This window comes from Cydia strobilella, chromosome 3 (assembly GCF_947568885.1).
Source record: "Cydia strobilella chromosome 3, ilCydStro3.1, whole genome shotgun sequence".
NCBI lineage: Eukaryota > Metazoa > Arthropoda > Insecta > Lepidoptera > Tortricidae > Cydia > Cydia strobilella.
Window position 1 is genome coordinate 2,474,338 of NC_086043.1, and position 24,440 is coordinate 2,498,777.

The following is a 24,440-nucleotide window of genomic DNA, read 5'->3' on the forward strand; positions in this document are numbered from 1 at the left end:
TACTTTTGATAACATCTTAACTGTTAATATATTTTCAGGTATTAAAAAGCTTTCAGAATAAAGTTGCGACACGGCAGGTATCGTGCTTTTCTTCGATAAGTTTTTCGATGTTGTCAATGGCAATTTCAGTGAACCTAAAAAAGGAAAATCTACCTATGCGCTGTAACACCCAGATCACCGCACCACAAATTGTGGATAAAAAGCTTGAATGTTCTCAAAACTATGAAATATGCGACAAAAATGGATCTAAATTAAATCAAAAAAAGTTGGATCAAACTATTGAAGCTTTCCAAGTTATTTTGGGATCAAGAAGAAGAAATGAATTAGGTTGCCTCTAATTATTGTTTAAAACATAGTCAGGAAATAAATTGTTACATACTTGCTGTTAAGTTATTTTCACGGAAGTGCGCTTAAAGCGTCGCTGTATTTGCATGTGTCTTAGTTACTTGGAATGGAACGTATGTAAATAAGTAGGTACTTATAAATAATATATTGTACTTGATTCAACATAAGTTTTCATTTATTTATTCTGAAAAACTGATTTATGTAGTTTTCTAAGCAAATGGAAATTGGTACGACAAAGATTACTACATAAATCAGTTTCCAATATTAAAGTTGTTACATGTAGGTAAAGAACCCATAAGTACGTGTGTGTGTGTGTGTGTGTACATGTGTGCGTGTTTACTGCATATACAGTCTCATTAGTTGAGAGCAGGACCGCTAGGGGCAGCACTAGTAGAGACGTGAACGTGAAATGTCCGAGAGTTTCTTATCTATTACAGTAATAACATATACTAATCTATGCTGATAGTCAGTGGACCCCTTAACGAAAATGTGGACAAACAATATATTATGACTTAAAACTTTATGGGAACCAATAGAGACCCATAAAAATAATATTAATGCGCATGAAAAATTCAATCTTCATAAAAATGCACTGACGATTGAGAATCGCCATATAAAAAGGCCATTGTATCACCCTGTTTTTCAAGGCGATTCCACCGCAGAAAAGAATGAATCTAAGCGTGAGTCAGAAAGGGTTTAGGCAAGCATTAAAACAAAAAACCGGCCAAGTGCGAGTCGGACTCGCGCACCAAGGGTTCCGTACCATTACGGAAAAAAACAGCAAAAAATCACGTTTGTTGTATGGGAGCCCCATTTAAATATTTATATTATTCTGTTTTTAGTATTTGTTGTTATAGCGGCAACAGAAATACATCATCTATGAAAATTGCAACTGTCTAGCTATCACGGTTCATGAGATACAGCCTGGTGACAGACAGACAGACGGACAGACGGACAGACGGACAGCGGAGTCTTAGTAATAGGGTCCCGTTTTTACCCTCTGGGTACGGAACCTTAAAAATTTACTGCCGGTTACAACAGATTCTCAGTTTTAAAAACATTCAGTGTGTAGAGAATGTATATCTACCTATTTAGTTCTAAAAATATTATAAAATGAAACGAGAAAACCTGAGAGAAATTGCGTCGTTTGTTTATTAGGACATCTGGGCTGGCGCAATGAGGGCTATCGTTTTTTTGCTCACCAGTTGGCGCCTCTGTTGATGGTGGTCCAAAAGACTACGGAATGCAAAAGACTAAAGAACAGCTGTCAGTTATTGAAGTGACAAGTGACATTTGACATTTCGAACTATGGAAAAGACCACCATCTACACTAGCGCTAGCGGCGAATTCATACGCGTTAGCCCTCATTGCTTTTCTATACCGTCGTGCTAAATTATGAAACCGATCTAAGCTGTTACTCACTTTCTAAATCGAACGTCTACATAGAGATTCTAATTCTATAGAACCCAGTATATGATATATTATAGTTGGAAAACGTTCTTTTTAGGGTTCGTGTCTTACAGGGACCTAAAGAACCTGGCCGAGGACCGAGAAAACTGGCGCATACTCCACCGACAAGAGCCATGCTCTTAAATTATGAAAAAAAAAGGGTTCCGTACCCAAAGGGTAAAACTGGACACTATTACTAGGACTCCGCTATCTGTCTGTCTGTCTGTCCCCGTATCTCATGAACCGTGATAGTTAGACAGTTGAAATTTTCACAGATGATATATGTCTGTGTCTCACGGAAGTTTTGTTATTAAAAGATGTATTCCTGTTGTCGCTATAACAACAAATACTAAAAAACGGAATAAAATAAATATTTAAGGGGGCTACCATACAACAAACGTGATTTTTTTGCCGTTTTTTATAGATAATGGTACGGAACCCTTCGTGCGCGAGTCCGACTCGTACTTGGCCGGTTTTTCTACACGCGAGGAAGGTTACCGGCTTTCCGCCCGCCACTGACACCAGCGATATAGCAGCTGACGTTCACGAGGCTTCATGATGAGGCTGAGTCATTTTGTTAGTCATGTTTTAATCGTGTATCGATAGATACCAGTGAATTTACTGTGGCTACAAAATTTACTATGACAATACCGCTCTATCCTATTATATCCTCTTTGGTTATCGTATTAGGAGGGCTTATTCATCTGTAGGCTCTGTAGCTGACTAGTATGCTGTGCGCCACTATCTCCCTGCAGTTTTGGAGACCCAGTTTTTTTATGATATAGGAGGCAAACGAGCAGACGGATCACCTGATGGTAAGCGATTACCGCCACCCATGGACACCCGCAACACCATAGGGGTTGTGAGTGCGATGACGGCCTTTAAGATGGGAGTACGCTCTTATCTTGAAGGTTTGAAGGTCGTATCGGTCCGGAAATACCGCAGGCCACAGTTTAGCTGTGCGAGGCAAGAAGTTTCTGGAGAAACTCACAGTTTTATTAATTATAAATTTATTTTTTTATTAGTAATGTTTATTTTACGATAATTTGGCTTTTGTTTACTTATTAACTTTATATTTTGAATGTCATTATTAGGTACATGTTCAATAAGACAAATTTTACCCAAAAAAATACTAGGGTACTATAATACTGAGTATGTAACCTAATGCCAAATATAAAGTATACTAGAGTTAAACCGAGAAAAGTCTGCAACAATTTTGATAGCATACGCAGAAGGTACAAGTGTTATTTATACGTCATAATTTCATAAAAGTTTGACGTTTAAAATAACACTTGCACTGCGTGTGCTATCAAAATCGGTGCAGACTTTTCTCGGTTTAACTCAACCGTTCACAACATGGTCGCCATTCATTAAACGCAAAGTCAAAGACCTCAGTTTTATCATCTTATAAATAAATTATAATTTCGGAGAATAGGAGACAGACTTTAAAAAAGTATGCAAAAAATCTTATACTTAATATTTTTTGTCGAAGTGTAAGTGGATAATAATTTAACAGACATATAGGAGCTGTACGCCGATCAACGAAGTTGTTAACCATGATAATAAATGCGCCGATTGAAAATATACAGCAAGAGAGAAATAAAGCTGTGTTGTCTAGCTGGCATGTCTGGCCTACGACTTGTGACAGCTGTAACCAGGGCCGAATCTAGGGTAGAGCGAGTGGAGCGGCCGCTCTAGGCGCCGGATGGCAAGGGGGGCGCCAAAATGGCAAATGAGAAAAAAAATATAAGTTTTAAAAGACGCGAGTGTGGCGCGGGCCCAAAATACGGTTCGTTTTGCTTTTGGGTAAAAAGCTTCAACGAAGGGCGCCAAAACCCGATTTCGCTCTACCCTGATCAAAGACTCGGGTCGGCACTGGCTGTAACTGTTTGGTCGATGGCCTAGTCTTGGGTTTAAATCCCGGTAGGTAATGAATTTGTACGATTAGCACAAATATCTGTTGGAGAGTCAAGGATGTTTTCTATGTATTACAATAGTCAGTGGCGACCTAAGAATTCTTATAAATTAATTGGTTGGCTCCACTTATCTTTTCCAGGCCTGTATCTTTTATGCTAAAAAAAAATTATATCTGCTCTGGCGGCCTAGCCAAGGTGACAATCGCTATCGCTTCGCCATCGAATCGCTTTGTGTCTCTATCGCTCTTCCATATTAGTGTGACAGTGACAGTTGCGTTTCGTTCGCTACGGAGCGTTAGCGATTGGCATGTTGTCTACGGGACCTGGTTGTTAACGTTCAACCCTTCGCTATCTCATGGTAGAATTATTTAAATCAAAATGGCTCACTTACTTGTCCTCATTTTATGTCTGTTCCGTTGTTTGAGAGATAGAAAGTCTATGAGCAGATAAAGGCAAGCTGCGGCAAAGGAAAACAATCGATATTTGGTTAGTAATTCGTGTTTCGCTAAACTAGCAATATCAAAAACAACAATAATTGTCGAGGTTCCCATGCGAAAAGCCTCTCATTGATCGGAGTATACTTCGCCTATCATCACACAGTGACTCACTTTAAGAGCCTACATAAAAAAGAACCCTCTCTGAACGCGAATTCTTACGATTTAGGGGTCAAAATAAATTGGTGGGAGAAACTAGACGTTTTAAAATCTGGTTTCGAACTGGGCCACAATTCTAAGTATTAAGAGGCTCGTAGATGCTGGAGCTTAATACAACATAACATTTTTTTTACACTGTTATAACTGAAAATTGCGCCATCTAAGAACAAAGATTTGTACGACATTCAGTCTTGATTTTAGCGCCATCTATTTGTTGCGTGCGACACTTTTGTGTCTTGTACTGCACTAATAACAATGCGTTCGTATCCAAATTTTATAATATTTAAAATACGCAATTATTATTTATTTAAACTGTTAAAAATAAATAAACGATATGAGAAATACGAGATTAAATTAAAATTTATTTGATTAGAAAAACAATTACGACATATGATGTGAAATTGTACGCCTCTCTGAGGCAGAACATGAAGACCGTTTTACATTAGAATAACATCTCTGTAACTCATGACCGACAATAAATATTTTGATTGATTGATTGAATAAATAATATTTTTTTGAACGCAGCTCAAGAATCGAATACAAAGAAACATGGCAACTCTGATTTTGACAGTTCACCGATGGCCGTCTGCTATTGCTGTCACTGTCAGTTAGTCAATTCGAGCGAGCGATGGTGGAGAGCGGCGATGTGCTTTCTAATCGCCATCTAATTTTAATGTTATTACACGCGTCTATAACAAAATAACGTACGCCTGGAATACCGCGTCCGTGGAAAATGAAAGTTTGTGTTAAAACTGGATAATTGTCTCTACACGAGGCGAAACGCTCAATTATAAAATTATTTTACAGTTTATTTCATAAAAGATGGACAAAAATCGCGATCGTTGTCTGTTATTTGTGTCTTAACGCAGTGTTCCGTGAAATGTGATGTATTGTGGCTGATTTAAGGATTATTTAGCCATTTGTAAGTATTTTCGTGTGTGCATTCGATTAAAAATAAGTATTTTGAAGCATCCGTTGTGTCCCCTCTGGTTCAAGTACCTCGGTATTGTGTTGTACGCTCGGTATTATGACATCAATTTCTCAACAATGATGGGTGTCAATAGTTTATCAATGCTTTCTTATGATATTTTCTGTTATGTTTTACGCGGTGAATAAACTTATATACCTTATTTATTACTTAAAATTATACATTACTAGCCACTGGCGTCCACAAGGTGTGTTTTGGTTCGACTTTGTTTTGATACGTAAACTGACTTTTAAATGAGATAATCCCTGATAAAAGTAAACAGATAAGGCCCTTCACCTTGAAAGCATTGTACACCAATATTTTGACATAGTATTTCTTTATGTTAACTTATGAAATGATGATTTTATTATTATTTTTACTGACACTGTTCGCATAATCGTATTAATGAAGATTGTATAGATAAATTAATGCCTTCATTACATTTAGTAATATGGTGGTTAAAAAATAGCTGCATTCCCATTGCCAGGGAGGTTTTGGGATTATATTGAGCAATTTTTACTATGAGACCAACCCCAAAATCGCGAAAAAATTTGGCTGTTTGATACATTTTGGCTGGTCCATTTTCTATGGGAAGGTAAATTTTTTTTTCGCGATTTCGTGGTTGGTCCCATGGTAAAAGTTGCTCAGTATAATCCCAAAACCTCCCTGGCAACGGGAATGCACTTAATTTTTGGCCAACCTGTATATAGTCCTATTCATAATCATAATAATTTATTTGCACATAAAAAGATGCAGTTGTATTGTAATGGAGTTTTTTAAGGTGATGTTAAAATGACAAATAAAATTTGATTCAGGCTCCCTCTGGCATCCCACCATTCTAATATTATTCAAATTTACCTCCAATGAATCATTTTTAATTGGAAAAGAGTTGGTTTGTTTTGATCCATTAAATTTAAAAAGAAATTGAATTTTACTTTATTTTCTTATACCATTGATTCAAATTTGACTGCAATTTTTACAGTGTCATTACCCCTATAACAGAAAATATTAAAAATTAAATCAATAAAAAAAAGAATTTCCTGCTCAAATTGGACCACAAGTCTCCGAACAATCAGTGTACAGCTGCAGAAAGTCAAAGTCGGCAGCAGAAGTTGCTAAGCGGGCCAAGTGTTCAAAATAATCTTGACGCAGCTTTATTGTTAAGAGAATAAGAGTGTGTCAAGGTAATTTTGAACACTTTGCCTGCTTAGCAACTTCTGCTGGTGACTGTACATGTACGTACATTTCAAAAATGTCACAGGGGCAAGCTATGATGGCGCCATCTATGAAAACCTTTGACATTTCTGTACATAGTGTTTTTTTTTATATACTACGTCGGTGGCAAACAAGCATACAGCCCGCCTGATGTTAAGCAGTCTCCGTAGCCTATGTATGCCTGCAACTCCAGAGGAGTTACATGCGCGCTGCCGACCCTAACACTCCTCTCCCTCGAGCTCTGGCAACCTTACTCACCGGCAGGAATACAACACTATTAGTAGGGTCTAGTGTTATTTGGCTGCGGTTTTCTGTAAGGTGGAGGTACCTCCCCAGTTGGGCTCTGCTCTAGATCTGGAATGACATCCGCTGTCCTGTGCCCTACCACACAAAGCGAGATGTCATTCACAGTGCCCATACCTCTTTTTTGGACGTAGTGTTTGTTTGTCTGTCATTTTTAATTGTCTACTGTCAGTTGCTCAAAGGTTAACTGGAAGAGGCCTTTGTACATTGTATACTTTCTGTTTAATTGTATATCTTAACCTGTCTTATGTACAATAAAGTGTTTACATACATACATTGCCCCATTGATGTTGATTAAAAAAAATGTTACATATCTAACAAGGACATCATTAAGTACTTAATAGTGTTAAGTTTAGAATGTGTAAAATGTACTATGTTTGTATTTAACAATAAAGTCTGTATTTCAGTATTGCAATTAACTTTTCTCAAAAATGGACGGCAAAGTCGACGTTGCCGGTTAAAAAGTAGGTCTCGAAGTGCGTAGTTTATGGTCAGTCAAAAAATTAAAAAGTTAAAAACATTGCAGTCTCGATTTCGGGACTGCAATGTTGCATACAAATTCCATTATTTGTCGAGTTCCAAACTTTTTAAAGTGGCCATATCAAATGAAGGCATAGGTCCATTAAACAGCCAAACAGATGATCAGCTCTTATTATTATAATGTTGGTACCGCGACTATTTAGGTGTCTCAAATAGGTTGGCGTATTATAAAAAAATAAAACGCCAGCAAAGCAAATCTTTTTACTTTTTTCTGTGAAAATATATACATAAGAACGTTGCTTCTGTAAAATATTTCTATTATATTTGCATTTATTGCGCCATTTTTGAGAAAAGCACTAATATATGACTCGGCTGGAAGGCTACTTGCTGGCTTCGGATTCAATTAAACGGATTCCCAAGGTCGTCCGTTTAAAACGAATCCTCAGCCAGCAAGTAGCTACTTCCGAGCCTCGACAATAATGTACTATTAACTAGACTTATATTGACCGGGATATAGACCGTGATTACCTTTTGTATTAATAATATAATAATAATAATATGTTTATTGCTTTCACATTGGTAAAATTACAGATGTTCTTAATCGATAATGTATCACAACATGACACCCTGTAAGGGTATTGCAATTTTATCTATCTACTCTAAACTAATACATATGTAAATTAAACACAGAGATAACATTACACAAAAGTTATACCTATCTAAGCTATGTATTACTTATATGTCTATTTATGGTATTTATTACAATCAAAATATTCTTGTATAGAATAAAAACAATTACTCGTTAAATAATTTTTCAAGCAGTTAACAAATTTATCATATTTTTCATATTATTAATGAGCTCTTGATATTTCGACGCAGTTACATGCATCATGTTCACGGGGGTCAATCTAAGTCTAGTGAAACTAACCGTGAATCATTCAAAACTCTAATGAACTTTTAACTGACAATTTTCAGTTCTTTCCTGTAATGTACGAGTAAATTTGTATAGTTTTCATTATCTTACAGGTAGACCGATGCAGCCATGTCCAGCGACGAGTCAAGCGTGCGTGTTGCAGTCAGGTAATTGTTAATTTGGTGATTTCGCTCCTCCACTTTTGTCTCCGGTCCTCCACTTTCGTCTTAACGAGATCGTCGTCGTCTTCTCTAGACTGTTTTTATAAGATCGTCGGACCATCTCGGAAACAGTCTAGTAAAGAGGAGATAGAGATCTTTTACACATTACTTTTACATTTTACACCTGGTGGGTGCTGTCTACATTTTACTACAGCATCCGTTTGGTGTATTTCCATTGTTTCTACATATTGTTTAAAGGGCTTCTTCAAAATCCATACTAATATTATAAATGCGAAAGTCTGTCTGTCTGTCTGTCTGTGTGTTACATCTTCGCGCTTAAACCGCTGAACGGGTTTGGTTGAAATTTGGCGTAGAGATAGTTTGAGTCCCGGGGAAGGACATGACAGTTTTTATCCCGAAAATCATCCCTTAAGAGGGTGAAAAGCGGGTTGGAATCATGGTGTAATTGAGATAATAAATGAGTTGCCTAATATTTGTGTGCGTATTATGCTCAAATTGAATGATTGCTATAAGACTTTATCCAGGCGCTATTCTTACTAAGTCCACGCAGACGAAGTCGCGGGCAAAAGCTAGTGTAATTAATAATAATAACTACTCTATAAAATCGCCATACAAATAAATAATATATAAAGTAACTCAAGAACTGCCAGGACAAAAGCCTTGACACAAAGACCTGACACTAATGACAATGGTTGACAGTCTTTCGATGACAAATAACATTTCCACCGTATTTACCACACCAATTTTCATAGTTACGGCCACAATGGAAAGAATAGTGGGGGTACAGTGGGCAATAATAGATGTGTGTTCTTTTATTGATGTCTTATTCCTTGCCCTGTCATTTTACCTATGAATTGTGGTTTAATGTAATAGTGTATTTATCATTAAGGTATAGTAGATTGTTAACCAAGGGATGAAATGATGCCTTTCACCCGAGTTAAACACTCTACCTTTCATTTAGAATACGAGGAAAGTAAAATGCATGTGTTTTTTTTAAAACATGACTAAGTATACATTTTTATAGTATTATAAAAATTTTTTTATAGTATTTCTTAAGGGTACTTTCAGTTAACAATTTAGGCAAAAGTATCGTTATTTATGGAATGGAGTCAAATATCAGAATGGAAATTGTATAACAAATCCATTTAAACTCAAATTTCAATTGCTTATCGTAAAAAAAATAAAAAAAATCGTACTTCGAACGTAAAATGCTCTAGTGCAGACACGTATCATTTTCTGCACACCTTTTAGAACAACAATGACCCTCTTTCAGAGCATGAGAAATGAAAAGTAATTATCGTACCTACTTTGTATTTGATTTTCTATAGAGTAGATTTATAAATTAAGTAGGTACCACAAATTGCCCTACGCTTACCTCGTTTTAAGAAAAGATTTGAATCGTTTGCAAAATAGACATCTTAGTATACCTACTTACCTACTTCTGACTAGTTTTTGGGGACTTGGCTTTTAAATGAAACCAACATTTTCTCATATTTCACAAGCATGTTTCGAACCTATCTGTTATATTTTGACTTTGACTTCACTATCACTACATAGTATAAAACGAAGTCGCTTCCTGCTGCCTGTCTGTCCCTATGTATGCTTAGGTCTTTAAAACTACGCAACGGATTTTGATGCGGTTTTTTAAATAGATAGTGAGTCAAGAGGAAGGTTTATATGTATAATACATCAGCATTGCACCCGTGCGAGGCCGGGGCGGGTCGCTAGTAGATTAATAATTGCCAACTTAAGTACAGTCACCTGCAATAATATGTTACACAACGAAGACCGCAAAAATGTGATATTTTCTATAAAAAGGGACCTTATTGTCGATGGCGCTTACGCCATCATAAACGATGCTCCGATATAAATACATTGCCGCGCGACGCTGTGCGTCGTACGCGCCATCGACAATAAGGTCCCTTTTCATAGAAAATGCCCCAAATATCTGACACGATCTTATTGTAAAGCCACAGAGCGTGTCACATATTTTTGCGGCCTTCGAAGAGTAACATATTATTGCAGAACTGTACAACATGAAAAATAACAAAATGTGCGTAGATTACATCAAGCCATGTTATGAATATTTTTAACACTTTGCTAACCCTATACTTGTTAACAAACACTTCACTATCAATTATTATGTAAATTACAAAATATGTATGCATGTATGTAAATGTGTCATACCTGTATACCTTTGTTTTATTTATACTGTGACATGTGACTAATATGTTCTCGTATTAACAATAGTCCGTGGACGTAATATTTCGTCTGACCATCGCATGTTAATTTCACTTTCAATATTTATGACGGCAATAATTATGACACCTCTATTAGATTATTGTGTGGGTGTAGTAATAAATTGGCGACATAAAATGGAAATAGAGTCTTTATATGTCTTAAAGATATGCTCAAGATCCTGCAACTACGGAAGCTGAATAAATATTTGCAGTGAATGCACACAGCTTGACGTTGTACGTGGATCGATAATTTATGTTTTATGTGTAATATATTTTCGTGAGGAATGAAATGTGATCGCACTTAAACTATCGTGAGACATATTTCAAAATATTTATCAGTACGGTTTTTACTCACTATTATTTTAGTCGCTTTTGGCGACATGTTTCGGATTCTTTGGGAATCCTTCCTCAGGCACGAGTGTCCGCGGCGGTTGTACGTCGTGCACTGCCCGCGCCGCCCGCCTCGACGCAGCACAGCAGCGGCAGACTAAAATAATAGTGAGTAAAAACCGTACTGATAAATATTTTGAATGAAATGTGTTCTCAAAATACATAGTGTCTTTAAAACTACTAATACTCGTGAGACAAAAATAAGAAAGCCTTAGTTTATAATTATTAATGTCGGCATCGGCAAAACATATAAGGAGGCAAGAAGCTAGAAGAGGAAAAGGAAAGCCAAGGGCTAGCTATATGTAACAACTAAAGACCTGAAGAACTTGGCCGTGGACCGCGAAAAGTGCCGTCTAACTCCATCGACAAGAGCAAGGCTCTTAAATTATGGATTATGGACGAATGATGGCTCCGGCAAGTGGATACCAATAGACCTTGAATTGAAATCCGCAAGAGGTTTTTCTCTCGTCTCTTTTAGCCTTTCATGTGTGTGGTGGTTAATGGGTTAAAACTACTAATACTCGTAAGACAAAAAATAAGAAAGCCTTAGTTTTTAATTATCAATGTTGGCATCGGCAAAACATATAAGGAGGCAAGAAGCTAGAAGATGAAAAGGAAAACCAAGGGCTAGCTATATGTAACAACTAAAGACCTGAAGAACTTGGCCGTGGACCGCGAAAAGTGCCGTCTAACTCCATCGACAAGAGCCAGGCTCTTAAATTATGGATTATGGACGAATGATGGCTCCGGCAAGTGGATACCAATAGACCTTGAATTGAAATCCGCAAGAGGTTTTTCTCTCGTCTCTTTTAGCCTTTCATGTGTGTGGTGGTTAATGGGTTAAAACTACTAATACTCGTGAGACAAAAAATAAGAAAGCCTTAGTTTTTAATTATCAATGTTGGCATCGGCAAAATTTATTAGGAGGCAATAAGCTAGAAGAGGAAAAGGAAAACCAAGGGCTAGCTATATGCAACAACTAAAGACCTGAAGAACTTGGCCGTGGACCGCAAAAAGTGCCTAACTCCATCGACAGGAGCCAGGCTCTTAAATTATGGATTATGGAGAAATGATGGCTCCGGCAAGTGGATACCAATAGACCTTGAATTGAAATCCGCAAGAGGTTTTTCTCTCGTCTCTTTTAGCCTTTCATGTGTGTGGTGGTTAATGGGTTAAAACTACTAATACTCGTGAGACAAAAAATAAGAAAGCCTTAGTTTTTAATTATCAATGTTGGCATCGGCAAAATTTATTAGGAGGCAAGAAGCTAGAAGAGGAAAAGGAAAAACCAAGAGCTATATGCAACAACTAAAAACCTGAAGAACTTGGTCGTGGCCAGCGAAAAGTGCCGTCTAACTCCACCGACAAGAGCCAGGCTCTTAAATTATGGACGAATAATGGCTTCGGCAAGTGGATACCAACGACGTGACGTGACGTGTGACGTGACGATAGTATCGTCTGTTTATTCAAAACTGAAACATGAAATAAAATACTATTACTATTTATAACTATCAGATATATCCTGAAGTTTATGTAGGTACATATTTATAACGAGAACTGTTCTACGTCTGTGTGGGGCTGTGGGCCTACACAAACCAATTGCACTTAAACTGCAATCCAATTGGAAAATTGCGTTCGAGCTGGTGTTTTATAAATAAGTACATATTAAATAGTTCAATGGCAGTTCGTTGGCCTTTTGTGTAACTATGCAACAAGTTATGTTGTAAGAGTTATACAAAAACACAAATACTCTTTATTGCATACCTTAATGTCCTCAATTGAAGAAAATTATACAGAAGGATCATATCATATATTTGAGATACAAACTAAGAAAAACGAGTTATACGAGTATTTCTACTAGAGTCGTTAGTTTTGTTGTATCGACCCAGAAAGAAAACAGCCACACAACAGGCGGTCTTAACGCTAAAAAGCGATCTCTTCCAGACAACATTTATTAGCGAAAATTAATGAATACACACAAATTCAATATCAATCTATTCTTCATGTTCAGGTAGAGTACTCGTACATGTAAGCGACTTTTAAACTTGAGGTCGTATTAAAATGTGTTCAAACCGAAGTCTCTCATTTTAGTGATTTTCACGTATGAAAGTATATACACCTGGTTTTATACGTTTCCAACAGTTCATTTACAAACATTGATTTCTATTGTTAGTCAAAAGTATAGTTGTGTCGTTCCCGGTAACATTCCCCATTTTGTATGGAGAAATTTCTCACTCGGTAACATTCCCCATACAAAATGGGGAATGTTACCTTTGCATATCAAACAGTAATCTAGTAAACACTGCATCAGTACCTATAGTTAAAATTCAATAATATCTCATTATGCTCCCATGGCGATTTACCCTTGACTGCATCTAATTTCTTAAGAGTACCTCTCTACCAGTAGGCATGGTAAACCTATAATTACTACTCAAATGATGTAGTATTAACCACCGCCGACGCCCTGTCATCTTCTGTTTGCCGTGAACTCTATGTCATACACAGTCACACACATACACAATTACATATGTATGACTAATGGCCAAAGGCCCCATATGAAAACAACACAAATTTTGTATTATACTCGTCTCTAACCAAATCTAACATAAAACTGATAGAATCAACCTTTTGGCTTCCTTTTTAGAATCCATATTTGCTTCATCATCATCATCATCATGTCAGCCGATAGACGTCCACTGCTGGACATAGGCCTCCCCCAAGGCTCGCCACTCCGACCGATCCTGTGCCGCTCGCAACCACCGAATTCCCGCGACCTTCACCAGGTCGTCGCTCCATCTTGTTGGAGGCCTACCGGCAGTTCGTCATCCGGTACGCGGACGCCACTCCAGAACCTTCCGGCCCCACCGGCCATCAGTTCTGCGAGCAATGTGCCCCGCCCACTGCCACTTAAGGTTTGCAATTCTGCGAGCTATGTCGGTGACCCTAGTTCTACTGCGGATATCATCATTTCTGACTCTATCACGCAGAGAAACCCCGAGCATAGCTCTCTCCATTGCCCTATTAATATATATTCCATATTTGCTTAAATTTAATAAATGTAAATGTGGATGGGTTGGCTACCGTACCGATTGGTATATTGAAATAGAAAGTAACGTAAATTTGTACAATCAAGTCAAACAACTTGATTTGTAAGCCAACCAAATATCTTCTCTATGCGACATTGATTTACTTATCATGTATAAACTTTGTGTAGTAGTGACTGTATTATGTTAGGTTCCGATATCGCGTCCGTAGTTATAATTTTATGTGTTATCTTTATATCAAATTGTATGTAAATGTGAACGCGCCTTATTAGTGGGAGACCTTAAAAAAAAAACTTAAGCGCGATGCGCGGGAAATGTGACAGATGTCAGAAGTGAAGAGGTCATTAAAAAAATCAGAATCAGAATCAGAATGCTTTATTTGTAAAACATAGGTATACATGGGTCTTAGGTGTAGGTATACATTGAGCACTATGTTTTGCCGGTTGGCATACAAATGTCAAAGAGAGCAAGAATCTAATTAATATTGAAATGCGCAAAATGTTATCTTATAAAATAAATAAATTACAATTAAAATTAGCATTAAATTACATTTAAAATTAAAATACAATTTTATTAATATACAGTTCGAACACAATTAAAATTAGCATTAAATTACATTTAAAATTAAAATACAATTTTATTAATATACAGTTCGAACACAATTAAAATATATCATTAGTCGTGGTTATAAATGTTATAATTAATGTTTATGTCATATGTCGTAGTCAAAATGGAGGACAACTAAGTAGACGACGCTGTGATACTTACCTAATTAAAAAGAGATTTGTGATTTATCTTATGCCGGCATTAGCTGTAAAATAGATGGATGGATATTGTGTGAAGCGGAATTGATAATGTAAAACCAATAAAACAAGGATCCTAAAGAGGGTATATAATTTGAACCCGAGTTTTCCCAATAATAAGTACGTATAGTATTATATTTAACGTGGTCTTAATAATTTAATTACCCACAGTAAAAATATATATATATATATATATATATAAGACAGCCCTAAATTAAACGCTATGAAAGAAGTTTGTATATGTTGAATCGCGTAATATAACATTATGCCTTAGACCGCCTTAGAGCATACAACAACTGCATGGAGTAGCCTTTTATGTCGTATTTGCGTACGTAAAAATGTCTTCTGAATTTTGCGGGAATGTGAAGAAGTAAACATGCAAAAGATTACTCACACATGCAAAAAAGATCTGTGTCGAGACACGAAGATGCACATTATTTTAATCAACACATTCTCATTTTAACGCACACAAACATATCACACACGGACATGTCTTTATACGATTTTTTGCATATTGTGCAAGGTTTTGGCAGAGGGGTAAGTTACTTTAGGCTACTCAATTGCTCTAAGCTTTACGCACAAAAAATACTTACAAGTGAATTTACCTACTCATTTAGGAGATGGGCTGATAAATTTAGCATATTAGTTATTAAGTCATTATAATTTATATGCCAAACTTCTGTAAGGTGTAGGTATTTTGTAAGGATAAATGTATCCATGTTTACATGTAACAAGGAAAGCGAATGACCTTTAATGAAAGTCTAGCCAAATTCCTGCAATTAAGACTGCAATTTGTACCTATTACTGTCTCAAGTTTCTCTAATTGTTATAAATGGCTTTTGTCCTGAATGTTAAGGATTGCTTTAATGTACTGAAATTACCTACAATGTTAGTCAAAATAAGGTACTAACTAGTTCTAACCGTATCAAGACAAAACTGTTTTTATTATTATTCTATATTAATGGATTTTTAACACCTGCTTTTAATTTATATTTTGACGAAATGTCGGTCTAACAAGAAATTTTTCCTACGGCTATTTGTATCCCAGATACCAAATGACAGTCTGTTTTCCCTAATATTCATGCGGGTTTATCATTGTAACACACAATTGGTCCAAAAGCAAGATCATTGGGTAACAAATTAGCCAATCAAACTCTCATAAAACCTGAACGGTAATGTATTATATAAGAAAGTTTAATTCTAAGTACCACAGTATATGAAGGGTACAAGGAAAGAACATGTCTAGGCACTTTAGTAACATTTTGAGTAATCGCTGTTTTAAAATTTGGATCTATGTCAAAATGTATGGTAATTCCGTGACCAGGTCTTTTTTAACTAAAAAAAAGTTGTGTTACATACATTATACAGTGGTAGAAAAAGATATAACTAATAGTTCATCAAGAGCTCTACATTTTGAAATGAAAATCTTATTTTCCGAAAAAAGTGACTAGACATGTTCTTTCCGTGTACCCTTCATATATGTTTGATCCTGTTGCATTTCATCACATCAGCTATATGTCGCTTACGTCGAAAATCGCCAAACGCTATTAGTACCTAAACGACTATACAGACACTTTATAAAACAAAGTCCCCCACCGCGTCTGTCTGTATGTTCGCGATAAACTCAAAAACTACTGAACGGATTTTCATGCGGTTTTCACATATCAATAGAGTGATTATTGATAAAGGCTTAGGTTTATAATTTGTTAAGGTTTTGTGTAACCCGTGCGAAGGGCGGGTCGTAAATAGATAATTGAAAGCAGCATTCTCAATGCTAGATCACGTCACTATTTAACGCCGGACGTTTATAGCCGTATAACTGCCATTAACGTAACTAACTGATGCAATAAAGACAATCTTAGAGGACAGTGTAAATTACGTTAAGCTCGTTCAGTTCGTTTGTTTCTATTTAATAATACTCATACGCTTCGGCCGACAAAACGCACTCTCCATACATATAGGTGATAAGGATGCCAGTCACTCAAAGAACTTCGGCGGCTTTGCCGTGAGGTCCCATTTAAAAGGCCCTAATTCACTAGCTTTCCTGGGTGTCATGCTTCAAAACTGGTATCACCGAATTAGGCGTGTCACCAAATAATGCGAGTTTACCCTATTGCACTAACAAGAGATTTCTTCTTAACTTCGAGCAACACCGGCTTCCGACACGTCGGAAGGGAGGAGCCCAAGCGATATCTTACCGTAAAAATCGTTCTGCCATTTTTTGCGAGGGGAAACGTGCACACAGTCGCACTTCTCACTCACTACATACAAAATCCAATCTGTAATGACGACACAAATACATAGAAAATGACACACGTTAAAGACAAATCTTGCACACCTCGATCTTTTTTTTAAATGTACGGATGAGTCATAGTCATAACACGCACCGCGCTAGTTGGGGGCATGGGGGGTTAACCGGTTAAACCGTTGACACAATGCCAAATTGTACTGGTAACCACGGTAACCCCAGGTTTAACCGGTTAACCCCGGGTTAGTGGGATTGTGCAAGTGCCGCTTAGTTATATAGATAACTGATATTAACTTCCGCATGTAATTCTCGTCTCGTTATGTATGGCTAATTATAAAATAGTGTTCATTCCTTTTGCGATTTCTTAGAGCGCGCCCGGCGGCCGTTCAAGCGAGAACAAATGCAGTAGGAACATTCCTGAAGTTTGCTAATATCACAGAATAGAGAATAGAGCCAAGTCTCAAATCTCTCGCTGAACTCTCGTGACCCAAAATGGTCCCGCCGGAAGATCAGCGCTGACCTTCGGGTCAGCATTATGCTGAGGCGAGACCATTTCGTGGTAAACTTCAACTCCTACCTATTTTATAAGTTCCTATAGCTTTAGTTATACTTTTGTATGTAATTTTAGTTTTAAGTTTATCACGTATAAAACATTTGATTGATTGATTGATTGAAATCCGGTACAGAACAGTGTTACCTACTCGAATCAACAAGGTACGGAAATTAAGTAATTTAGTTAAAATTTAACCTACTCAAATATGACTTTCCATCAGCAAAGCCCTCCTCTGATGGCAACCCACAAATTTTCTCTTGACAACTTTTTTCTATACCTACATTTAGCACCCAAAAATATCCGTTCACATTTTGGCAACTTTTTGCCTCCGGTCAGCAACCTTTTAAATTCCGAGTTTCAACTGTTCGGCACTCACATCTCCGGTTGACTGTACCCAGGAATTAGACACATCAGCTCACAGTTTAATATTAACGCAATTAATAAATCAAATGCACCAGACATATCCCAACACTGTATTATTCTCTACGCTTCGTTACTGCCTACTGAAGATTCTCACCGTACAACAAAATAGCCAGCTCAACATCAAAGCACACGTTAGGTCCGCTTTGACGGTTCGCGAATTTCCGCAATTAGTGTGTTTCAGCACATTCGTCTTTGTTCAGATCGTAAATCTTAGAGCAGAGCTTTTCAAACAGCTTTAAATTAACTTAACTACGCTTATAGTTTTCTTCTACCTAGTCGGCTCATAAGTTCTGTCACTGGCCTTTAAAATTTAAATTTGGAACTCCTAAAACAAAAACCGTTCTGCATTTGAATTTCGAATCTTTATTAAATATTTGAGTAGTATAATTTTGCAATTTTCTGTTTTCTTCAACATGGAGTGGACGCTTAAAGATAGCCGTACCGCAATAATTGCACTATATCGTTGTGGTCACTCGCCGACTAAAAATTTTTAAGCTACTTGAAAATTTAAAATTCTCTCTAAGATTTGTGTATCGTACCATAGAAAGATACAGTGAGGTCTCTAGTTTAAATGACAAGAAAAGAAGCGGTCGTCCGCGTACAGCTAGAACTCCAGCGGTTGTACAAGCAATTAGGGCACGCATTGCCAGAAATCCCGCTAGGAAACAAAAAGTTATGGCCCTCCAGATGGGTTTGAGCAAAAACACGGTGAAAAGAGTGCTTAATCAAGACCTGAGACTTCGTGCTTATAAACGAAAAACTGGCCATCTTCTCAATGGTCGGCTTAAAGCTTTAAGGCTTAAAAGATCTAAAGCTTTATTGAAGAAGTACGCTAAAAATAAGCACCGTTGTATACTGTTTTCGGACGAGAAAATTTTTGACATAGAAGAAAACTGTAATAAACAAAATGATAGAGTGTACGCTCGCAATAGTAAAGAAGCGTCTAATAGCATTCCCCGTATTCAAAGAGGTCATCACCCTTCATCTGTGATGGTTTGGCTGGGAGTTTCTTATGCCGGCGTCACTAGTATGCATTTTTGTGAGAAAGGAGTAAAAACTAGTGCCAAAGTGTACCAAGACACGGTGTTGACTAATATTGTGAAACCACTATCCCATACGATGTTTCTAAACCAGCATTGGGTTTTCCAGCAGGACTCTGCTCCAGCCCATAAGGCAAAGTCTACACAAGCCTGGCTCGCCTCCAATAAAATCGACTTTATACGGCATGAAGATTGGCCCTCCTCTAGCCCAGATCTTAATCCTTTAGACTATAAAATATGGCAGTATTTAGAGGAAAAGGTGTGCTCAAAACCTCATGCAAATCTAGACTCGCTGAAAAAATCTCTTGCTACGGCAGTGGCCAATATCGACATGAAAGTGGTGCGTGAATCCATTGACGACTGGCCACGAAGACTTCAAGCCTGTGTAGATAATTATGGCGGTCATTTTGAATAAATGTTATACATTTAGATTCTCTAGTTTATAAGCTTTCAAACGCTGTACAAATTATACGGAATAAACTTAAACTTTTGATTTTATTTGATACTATGTATATGACAGAACTTATGAGCCGACTAGGTATAAAACGTGCTGTTCAAATTTCCTACATAATTGTGTCTGTTCTTTTCTATTAGACCGCGAGCCAGGCGCAAGTTTTGTCAGTCATCGCCTCCCGGGCGAAAACTCGTATAGCGGTTAACGGCTATGTATAATGAACCCTCGTGAACGTCAGCTGCCGCTCCGTTGGTGGGTTGAGGAATGGCAGCCACCGAAACGCGTAACACGGTCTTTCCACCGCAATACAACCAGCTGACGATTTGTTTTATTAACAATAGCATCTAAACTATCATTTGACAAATGCTATTACCTTCACGGAAGACACAGCGTAATAACATACTATCATCTCTTTAATATAATTTTAGTGTAGAAAGAAACACCCCGAGTTCGGCATAGTAGAAACAGATCACTATCTCTAAAGCTCACCGTTTATACAAAATGCCTAAAGCGCTAAAATGTTTGTTTACTCAGATACTATCTGTGTATTATATTCAGATAGGTTAGTTTCAGATGTTTCGACCGCATTTCCTCTTCAGAAATCACTGCGTTCAATTGTTATGGCGATAGGATTACCTGAATGGAGCGGCTCGATGGTTATGCAAATGGAATTGGACCTTTGAAAGGAAATACGTTGTTATGAGGCGCTTGGCATTCTGATCGCGTATTGTTGGTGCCTTCTCGTCTGACTGCGAGTTTTAACAGAGATATGAGAATATAAGAGATATGTGAATTAGAAACTGTATCTTGTCTTTCCAAATGGGTACTGCTTTATTGATGTTTTCATTCCTAATGCTGTAGGGTGCATTTTTATCGAGTTTTAAAAGGTGATATAGGTTATTCAACAAATTTTAAAAAGAGAAAAATAAACAAACACAGTAAAACCTACTAAGTACAAAAACTTATAGATGAAGAAATTGACCCAGATCGCCTTCAACGGGCAAGGTGCCCAGAAGGCTGGCCGTATTTCCTCGCTGAATGGCGAGAGATAGAGATATTTATTTTCCATCACCTTGCCCGGTCAATTTAGGTCCATCGCATCTTGATGATGTATATATACCTACTGCACCAGTAATCTTGCCGCCATAACTGTCAGATCGGCACCTTACTTGGTGTGACAATGCAGCCGTTGAGCCGGTAACGGCATATGCCTGTAGGTATGTGGTGCATATGGTGCGTTTAGATTAGAGGTGGATTGACGTCTTATGGAATTAATGATATACTGTCAATCGCTCGCGCGAAAACATTAATATTCCGGCTAATAACAGTTTTTTGGACTTGAGCAACGCATGTATGCCGTTTTGAGGGCCTATAGTTAGATATAATTATTAGATAAGCATTTCATACTGATTACAATGGTCCCTTACACCATACAATTTAAATGAATATTTCAGGAGTAATCGTAAATTAAAGTTCCATTTCGAGCCATATAACTTGTATCAAAGATAGATATAACTCCGTAATAGATGGATACAGTCTAAGGAAAAAACGTGCCTCGAAAATCACGAAAATTTGATTCTCGATCAGAGGGCGCCACTAGTTTTGGCCTACACTCGTATAGAGGGCGTTGACGGTTTCGTTCGTTATTTATAATTTTAACGCATATCAGTGAAAGAACATGGGTCAAAATCATAAAAATAATTAATGCAAATAAAAAAAATCATTTATCCATATTTAAATACATTTTATCGTATTTTTATAAATATTTATTTTTAGTTTTAAAGTGTGTCGACAGATGGCAGTGAATTTACTGGTGTTACAAAATTTACTATGACAGTACCGCTCTAGTATAAGTTACTCTATGCTTGTATGAAATGTTAAAGACGCTAACATCCGTTAGTTGCCTATTTTTACCACCTTTTTACCATTTATATGCGTTTCTATTTAACACTATCATAAGCTAATGTTAGACCCGCTTGCACGTTTAACACGAAAAATTATATCTAAGTATTAGAACCTGCTCACACAATTTTACGAGAATCTGTTGAGAAATGGGACCTGCAGGGAACATCCGGACATACGAAAGTACTTTTTCCTAAGCTGAAACGGAGACTTTCGCTTTGCTAACGCTCGGTCAATAATAATGTGTAAAAATCGTGAAAGTTTAAACAAAAGCCTTCATAGAACCTACGATCGTTCGATCAAGCAACCTTGTATATCTTCCGAGAATTTGTTGTCATTAGTCAGCTATTTAGGCTGCCATGTGGACAAAAGTAGCGACAAACCTTCCTTCCCACACACGTTTTCTTTGACGCATTCCTCGATGACTTTTGCCTGTATCTAATGCTCCAAACCTTTACTTTATACCTACCGTACTGAGTAATGTCGCATACCTGGGTCGCCCAGCAGGAAGACGTCCTATCGGACGCCTCAGGTATCGCTGGTGCGACATGTTGGATTGTTGGAGGCGGATCTGCGCGAACTTCGAGTCAACAATTGGCGCGAGGTCGCACAGGACCGAGAAAAGTGGCGCTGTCTTGTGTCGGAGGCCTAGTCTCATTTTGGGACGCTGAGCGAGCTAACAGAATAGAATAGAATAGTTTATTTGTGTAAAAAAGGGTTTAAGTACGCTGCTGCTGTAACTGCCGTAATAAGTCTGCCGTCTGTCTGTTATCTTTTCACTCTTTAACCGTCAGCGATGACAATTGGTAAAGTGGAGGACATAGGATAGTTACGAAGTCATCATTCCTCGCTGACGAATTTCCTTGCAGAAGCTATAGTGACCTCATAAAAGTACAAGTTCCAATAAGCTATGTGTAGGTAAATTTTATAATTACACCTGTTTATAACTCCCACAAGCGTTATTAGACCCATAATACCTATATCAACAACACAGTTAACTGACCAAACATACCTTACTGCAACGACATAAAGTTGAATATCTACTTACCTAAGTACACGACCTTTCGGATTTGATCCAGCGTTAGACCTACCTTTTTAATATTACATTAGACACGTGGGAAGCTATCGATTCTGTCTGTCATCCTCGTCGTCCTATTTCGTCAACACCTAGAATTATTAATGGTTTTTACTAGTTTCCCAACCGCATAACCTAGATGTCTGTCCTTGGACTGGTAGATTCTCTATGTGTAGAAAATTTTGTTGGATGAGGAATTGCTTCCATTTTCTTTTGACCCTTTCGCCTATAGACTGATGCGTAGGGACTTCTATTTGAGCGTTGTACTAAATCATTTGCATGAGTCTACATTTGCCGTCAAAAAATCGTGTAAAAATCGATCGATCGAACTTAAAAATGGCTAATTGATAGAACTTTTTATACTGTAATGCAATTATTCGACATTGACAAATGCAATAACTGATTAATTATTCCCAAACTATAACTACCTATGTACTAATTACTAACATGACATGATATTTTAATCTTGACATTATTATTTCTAATGTAATTTTAATTTAATGAACATAATGATTTATTGTAACTTTAATTCTAGACATAATTTATTTTCATTATACTCAATTATGTGATGATAATAATTTATTTTCTGATGTTGACATGTAATATTTTAAGAATATTATGAATAAATGACTATGAGAATAAGTAAATAACCGATTTAAGCTGTTACTTGAGTTAAACCAAGAAAAGTCTGCAGAGATTTTGATAGCACACGCAGTGCAAGTGTAATAATTTCATAGAAGTTTGACGTTTAAAATAACACCAGCACTGCGTGTGCTGTCAAAATCTCTGCAGACTTCTCTTGGTTTAACTTTAAAATGATATTATGATACTATGCAATTGATTGGATTCATTTAAAAGTTAACATTTAAATTTACTTGTAGTATTGATACCTTTTTTGTTGTCCAATTCAACCCCTATTATCTTATGAAATAAAACTATGAAAACGGATTATATCGCGTATATTGAATTTATAACACATCCCGACGTTTCGAACTCTTTACAGCGTTCGTGGTCAACGGGTGACTGCGTGGGTGGGTGACCACGAACGCTGTAAAGAGTTCGAAACGTCGGGATGTATTATAAATTCAATATACGCGATATAATCCGTTTTCATAGTTTTATTTCATGAGTAACTATCGCGGTAACCGAAGACAATATTATCCCTATTATCTTAGTTCAGCCAGCCTTATCAAAACCACGAATTAATAAACTATCATATTACAAGAATCCAATCTGACGATGCGACTCATTGACAGTCTTACATAACAGTGACATCCGGTACAGTGTACGTGACAGGACTTGTCAAAATGTAAACCTCTCACGCATGTGTATGTATCCTTCCATAATGTCAAGTGTATACAGGGAGGGCCCGAGTAAGCCGACAAATTTTAACATTTCCACACGAATTCCTGATGCGTAGTGTTAGCGAGGTTCGGAACGTGCCCTAACTGACAGCACGGCTGTCATCGAAGCTAGCTGTCAAGATGGCTTCCCGCCTTATCCACGGAAGCGTCGGTCTGAAGCATTGTTGTGTATCCAGTTCAAAATAAATCGTTTACTCAAGACCTAGTGCGTTTTGCTGTTATTAGTAGTGTATAAACGCTCGACATGTTTCGATCCTTAAAAATTAGATCGAAAACTGTCCGAGCGTATAATCGATTTAATAATACTTGAGTAACACGTTTAAAATAATTTAAATATGTTCAAGGCTCACGGGAGTTTTATAGTTAGAATTTTTCACACTTTTTGGTAACTTACCGCGAAAGATAAAATGATTATGATTCAGCAACACTTAGTTTTTTAAGTGTTTCGGGTTATTGTGGCTCTCCCTGTATATGCCGCTCA

At 37.2% G+C, this 24,440-nt stretch overlaps 1 protein-coding gene across 1 annotated transcript in view; it reads left to right on the plus strand.

The window, feature by feature from the left end:
* The first annotated feature begins 4,954 nt into the window (after positions 1-4,954).
* LOC134756190 (kinesin-like protein KIF21A) overlaps positions 4,955-24,440 on the plus strand; it is a 103,089-nt gene continuing 83,603 nt past the window's right edge. Inside the window, exons 1-2 of the mRNA XM_063693016.1 lie at positions 4,955-5,285; positions 8,355-8,408. Coding sequence (XP_063549086.1) covers positions 8,371-8,408 — 38 coding nt within the window. The 5' untranslated portion in view covers positions 4,955-5,285; positions 8,355-8,370. The remainder of the gene's footprint in view (positions 5,286-8,354; positions 8,409-24,440) is intronic.